At 40.2% G+C, this 6,863-nt stretch overlaps 1 protein-coding gene across 1 annotated transcript in view; it reads right to left on the bottom strand.

The window, feature by feature from the left end:
* Nucleotides 1-6,863, bottom strand: part of CNOT3 (CCR4-NOT transcription complex subunit 3) — a gene marked incomplete in the record, with an annotated part of 468,179 nt that overhangs the window by 335,809 nt on the left and 125,507 nt on the right. Inside the window, 1 exon segment of the mRNA XM_073602305.1 lies at nt 752-880. Within this exon segment, the coding sequence (XP_073458406.1) occupies nt 752-880 (129 nt within the window).

Below are 6,863 nucleotides of genomic sequence, written 5' to 3'. Positions count from 1 at the left end.
AAACAAACCTCTTTCCCATTCTCATTATGGGGTATTGTTTGTTGAATTTTGAGGAAAATAATTAATTTAATCAATTTTGGAACAAGGCTGTAACATAACAAAATGAGGTAAAAGCGCTGTAAATACGTTCCGAATGCAGTGTGTAAATATATATTTCTAGCAAAGAAAATACTAAATTTAAACTTTTAAACAAGTTCCAAAAAAGGCCTGGTCTTCAAGTGGTTAAAGTTGGGTGATTATTTCCTATACTCTCTGCAAGTACTTTTCAACTTTGTCATACTTCTAAAAATAATACATTTTTAGAACACTATAAAAGGGCTTTCCCATCTCTCCTCATGTCTTTTTTCTGGTGAACATCTGAGTTTTTTTACTTTGCCACATCAGCTGCAGAGGATTACTAAGCTACAAATACAGGTGCAGTAAATCTCGAAGATCTACGGATCTGGGGTGACATGGTCCGTAGCATGAAATCTTCTAAAATGAACCAGAGGCAAAGTTGGGACAGATGTCTTACCTCTTTAGGGACACCAAGCTAAATGGTGGAAGGCTGGCTGACTGCAGAATCGTAATGCCCACAAGGAGATGAGCCTTCTGATTTTAAGTGTCCAGCCTGCTAGTTGCAGAGAAGACAACCAGTCTCCCAAATAACACAGAAATAAAAATTGTTGTTCTAGAATCCATTACAATCACACACACAAAAAAAAAAAATCTGTTCTGTAAATACAACCGCAATGCTAATGAAAAATCTTACCGTTAGCCACTGCCCAATTTCTTCTTTTTCCTTCTGAGCTGGGTCCACCTTCTGAGCCAAACCAAGACCTTCCTTAGAGTACGCTTTTGTCTTTGTTTCACGTTCTACTACCTTAAACCTTTCCATTTGCTGTTAACATAAAGATGGAATACTTTCAGTTAAATTCACATGATACCAACCTCTTTACACCAACTACAGCCAGCACTTTAAGTTGGCCATGATGTCAGAGGCTAATAGGTGGGGCTCCTGATCATGCGGCACTGATTGGCTGCATAGTGCTGACTGACTTCATCGGGAGCCCATCCTACAAACGCCTGATCATGGAAAGTTGAACGTGAGCTGTCAGTGAAAGCTCTGTCACAGTTCTAGAAGCGCCAATAGACTGCGCACCAAATAAAGACAGTCACGCATATAAAACAGCAGCAGAGCTACAAAGCCTAACCGCTCTGCCGTCACATAAATGCATATTACATATATGCATGTTACTATTTTAAAATGAAATTAAGTCTGTAAACTAGAACTTTGGTCATCTTTGATCATTTGTGACCTGTAAACTAGCAAATCCAAAACCACCAGTGTTGGTAAGGGCACAAAGGCCAAAACCAAATTTCTGACTTACCTGTAAAATCCATTCCTTGGAGTACATCATGAGACACAGAGCAGTTCTATTATACTTTACTCAAGAGTTATGAGGCATGTACAGGTGATTGGACACTGCCAAGGGAGTGCTTTCCTAAATAACCCCTCCAATATAGGAAGTACCTCAGTTTTGTAGCAAGCCATACATCCCAACAGAGGGGGAGATCTCCGTGTCCCTTGATGTACTCCAAGAAATGGATTTTACAGGGAAGTCAAACATCCAGTTTTCTTTACAGTACACCACGGGACACAGATCAGCTCTATTAACTTTACTGTCCTAAAGCAATGCCCATTAGGAGAGTGGGGGACAGTGCAACCACCTACAGTTCAAAAGAACCTACACAGCAGCCTGCAAAACACTGCAAACAAAATGCAAAATACTCAGCAGATCCAACATTCACCAGACAGAACCTTGTAAAAGTATGAACTTAAGACCAGGTTGCCGCCATGCAAACCCGAGCCACTGAATACTGATGACAGATAGCCCAAGTGGCACCTACACTCCTAGTAAAATGAGCCAGCACCGGAAAAGCTGGAGCCTTTCAGTTCAAACTATTAGACCTGATAGATAAGCAGACAAATCCAGTGTTAAACAGAAAATGTGGCAGCCGTGTAACCCTTCTCTGGCCCTTCAAAAAGGACAAATAGAGAATCAAATAACCTCACCACTGTAGACAACTTCAGATACTTGAGTTATGTTAATTCTTGTTGTACTAATTTCTTGATTTTCAGTTTTTTGTGCACATTTAAAGTTGATTGATTATATGTCTTCATATTTAATAAATGAATCTTCACGTTCTTTCCTGAGGAAGCCACACGGCGAAACATGTAGAAAACATGAACATGATGAAAATATGAAAGTGATTACAGTAAATCATTGTCATTAATAGGATGTTTGTGCACACCTATGGTTATGATTGTATGCATCAGTTTTATATTGATCATTTGATAAAATTTTGTATATATTTTTACATATACCCTTGAGTGATTTCTATGTTGTAATGCACCCATAAAGTCCCAGATCTCCTAAATTTCTCTTCTATTTCTAAGGGATGTTGGTGCCATACTTCTTTTGATGCTGGTCTCTGTCCATATTTGACCAACTTCAGATACTTCTTGACAGCCTGAACCACATCCAAAAGGGTGGAGGGACTTGTCCCCCGACAACTGAGGACTAGGGAAAATAAATAAAAAAAGGGTGGCAAAACCGTGTCCTAGCTGAGGTGGAAAAACAAGACCACATTTAAAAAAAAAAAAGTTCAAGGACGAAGAACCATTATATCAAGTTGCAGTACCAGAGTGATTCCCTGCAAGAGAAACCCATCCTTCCGAGACTCTGAGCGAAGTTCACGAAGACCAGAAACACAACGTTGTATGTGCGCATACAGTACGTACAAACAAAGGTCACAAATGCGAAATCTGATGAATGGAATCCTTTAACCCCGCCCATAGATGATGCAGTTTTTTTTTTTCTTCAACCAGTGGGCTGAACAAATATATGCTTGATTTCCCCATCCACATGAGGTGGATTGGGGAATTCTCCCTGCTGAGCTATTGAATTTTTACAGTGGGGAGACTTCTCTGCCATCAGAACACACTGATCAGCTATGCCAGCTATAGCCTGCACCACTGATCATGCAGCAAAAATCCATCTGGGGAGGTTGTACAAAAGTGGAATGGTAAATCGAATTCTGTACAACCAACCTACCCATACATGGGTTAAAGTTTGACTGGTCTGTGCTGAACCGGCTGAATTTCATTTCATGTACGGCCAGCTTAAAACGGAGTTCCACCCAAAAATGGAAGCTCCGAATATCTGCCTCCTTCCCCCCCTCCGGTGGCAGGTACTCGTCCCTCAGAAGTTCGGCCCTGCTCCTCCTTCCCCCGGGGCATTAAAAAAGTCAGCTCACTTCGTGCATGCGCAGTAGGGAACCAGCTGTGAAGCCACAAGGCTTTACTGTCGGTTTCCCTTACATGCAATGTCGGCGGCAGAACCCGAGAGCCAATGAAAACATCGGCTGGGGTGCCGACATCGCTGAATTCCAGGACAGGCAAGTGTCCTAATATTAAAAGTCAGCTGCTATAGTATGTGTAGCTGCTGACTTTATTTTTTTGCTGGGGGGGGGGGGGGGCAGAACTCTGCTTGGAGACATCCACTGCAAAAGAAAGAGCTCAATGAAAATCTGCTAAAACACTCCCCTAAATCAGCCTCACTGCCTGTGGAGTCTAATCCCTGGAAAGATGTCTCACTTCAACCTTAAGGCTCTGGCAGACTCCAATAGCCACAACTGCCGGCTGTGATGCAGTCCCAGTCATGTCAAAAGATGTACTGAACAAAGTTTACAGATGTTTGTTTCATAGGTTACTGCTGAGCTAATCTCTTTGGTGGAGCAAACACCTTTTTAGGGTGCATAAAATCCACATAAATAACCTCCTATGGATGAGGGTGTAATGGGAATGACTGGGGATCTTGTGGAGGCCACCATGGTTCCAGGGGTGAAACCTTCAGAGATGAGGTGGCAATTTCAGATCTGTGCGGACCATACTGGCGAAAAAAAAAAAATCTTCCTGGAGCTGCATCAAACTAGGACCCTGGGGTTCTTCAACCACAAGAGCCCACTTCTTTGCTAGCCCTTTTTCCACTGGATAGAAGTCAAAGATTTTTTTTTGTTATAATTCTTTTAACAAGGCTTTTTACAAGGAATATCAAGTCCATGAGTTCTTCTGTGATATATTTGCCAAAACGTAACACCATCACCATACGCAGATAGCTTTGCAGTTGCACCCAATGTGTATGGTTACATTTCCTACTCACCAGAGGGATGTGACCTCTTTAGCTAAAAATAAAGTCAGAATGAGCTTCATTTGTGGAAGGGTGGATATAAATCAATGATATGAAAAAAAAAAAAAAAAAAAACACAATTTTTTTTATTCAACCACTTGCCGACCGCCGCACGCTGATGTACGTCCTAAGTTTGGCAGCGGATGTCATTATGGCAGCAGCTAGCTGCTATAATCCCGTTATCCACGTTTTCGTGCGGCAGTCGGCTTTCAGATAAAAGTGGTGTCTGCAGCGGATTCACAGCGAGATCACTTTTATCAGTGGCGGAAGAGGGGTCCCCCCTCCCGCTGCGATCCGGTGCCCTCCGCCACTTACCGGAGCCGTTGGTAGCGGCGGAGGCGATCGCGTCTGTCCCCTTGTTGTGCCTGGAGACGAGTGAGGAGAAGATGGCGCCCACTCATCTCCATGACGCTGCAGGGCGGAAGCGACGTTAAAACGTCACTTCAGCTCATACGTCTTAAAGGCACATTTTTTTTCAATGTCATTTTTTTAAATGACTTTTTTTTTTTTTTTTTTATTGCATTTTAGTGTAAATATGAGATCTGAGGTCTTTTTGACCCCAGATCTTATATTTAAGAGGTCCTGTCATGCTTTTTTCTATTACAAGGGATATTTACATTCCTTGTAATAGGAATAAAAGTGACAATTTTTTTTTTTTTTTTTTAAACAGTGTAAAAATAAATAAAATCATGTAAAATAAATAAGAAAAAAAAAAATTTTTAAAACCCCCCGTCCCGATGAGCTCGCGCGCAGAAGCGAACGCATACGTGAGTAACGCCCGCATATGAAAACGGTGGTCAAACCACACGTGAGGTATTGCCGCAATCGTTAGAGCGAGAGCAATAATTCTAGCCCTAGACCTCCTCTGTAACGCAAAACATGCAACCTGTAGAATTTTTTAAATGTCGCCTATGGAGATTGAGGGTAAAAGTTTGACACCATTCCACGAGTGGGCGCAATTTTGAAGCGCGACATGTTGGGTATCAATTTCCTCGGCATAACATTATCTTTCACAATATAAAAAAAATTGGGCTAACTTTACTGTTGTATTATTTTTTTTATTCAAAAAGTGAATTTTTTCCAAAAAAAAAGCGCGCTTGTAAGACCGTTGCGAAAATATGGTGTGAAAAAAAGTATTGCAATGACCGCCATTTTATTCTCTAGGGTGTTAGAAAAAAGCAATATATAATGTTTGGGGGTTCTAAGTAATTTTCTAGCGATAAAACCTGTTTTAAACATGTAAACACCTAAATTCCAAAACAAGACTGGTCCTTAAGTGGTTAAATCGGATTTTTATCAAATTTATTTTAATAAAATACTGAGAGTAAAAATCTATCTAGAGATAGTTTTCTATTTAAGATACAATAATAAATTATTTTATCAAGCATTAAATGGAGCTTACTGATTTAGAATGAGGCTGTATATTCTGCAAAATTTACATTTTTGGTAAACTCATTCAATGAATCCAAGCTCTGCAAGCTTAGATAGCATGCACTGACTGCATTGATGCATTCACACAATTTCACAGTAACCATGAGATAAAACAAAGTTCAGGAATATTCCTTTATCTCATTGTTTTGCAAATCTACAGTGGATATAAAAATCTACACACCCTTGTTAAAATGTCAGGTTTCTGTGATATAAAAAAATGAGACAAAGAAATCATTTCAGAATTCTTTGACCTTGTGACCTATAAACTGTACAACTCAGTTGAACAACAAACTGAAATTTTAGGTGGAGGGAAGTAAAAATAAAAAAATAAAATATGGTTGCATAAGTGTGCACACCCTTAAAACTAATATTTTGTTGAAGCACCTTTTGGGGTTTATTACAGCACTCAGTCTTTTTGGGTATGAGTCTCAGCATTTTCTATCCAGGTACATACCCTAATGGTCCATGCCTACAGACCTTAGTTTGGAAAGTAAACGTTTATAGGGGACTGTATCAAATGCCTTCGCAAAATCCAGATATACCAAGTCCACAGGCCTACCCTTTTTTAGATGGCAGCTGACTTCATCATAGAATGTTAGCAGATTGGTCTGGCAAAAACGATCGCTCATGAATCAATGCTAATTACAACTAATGATACGGATTTCATCAGGAAATTGTTGGATGTAGTCCCTTATCCCCTCCAATAGTTGACAAACTATTGTTGTTAGACTGACTGGCCTGTAGTTTCCAGAGCTATATCTCAGCCCTTTTTTAAATATCGGTACCATGTTGGCTTTCCTCCAATCAGCTGCTACCATTCCAGTCAACTGTCCATAAAAATTAGTTCCTGAAGGACCCTCGGGTGTAAGCTATCTGGTCCTGGTGACTTATTTATGTTAAGTTTTTCCAAGTCTATTTCTGATACTGTTTTCTGTTAGCCATGAGGGTACATTCTGTGACATGTTATTAACATTACAGTTTTGGTTATTATATCCCCCTTTTTCCTTTGTGAAAACGAAGGAGAAGAATACATTTAAAACATCTGCCTTCTCCTTGTCTTTTGTAAGCAAATTCCCTTCATCATCCTTTACGGGGCCAATATGCTCTTGGCCTCCCTTTTTTTACTGGTATTTAAAATAAAATGTTTTTTTTTTTAACCACTTGCCGCCTGCCCTATTACCAAATGACGGCGGCAAAGTG

The sequence above is a fragment of the Aquarana catesbeiana genome, linkage group LG10 (genome assembly GCF_042186555.1).
Source record: "Aquarana catesbeiana isolate 2022-GZ linkage group LG10, ASM4218655v1, whole genome shotgun sequence".
Lineage (NCBI taxonomy): Eukaryota > Metazoa > Chordata > Amphibia > Anura > Ranidae > Aquarana > Aquarana catesbeiana.
Note: the sequence above shows the minus strand (reverse complement) of the source record. Positions and strands in the feature narration are given on the sequence as shown.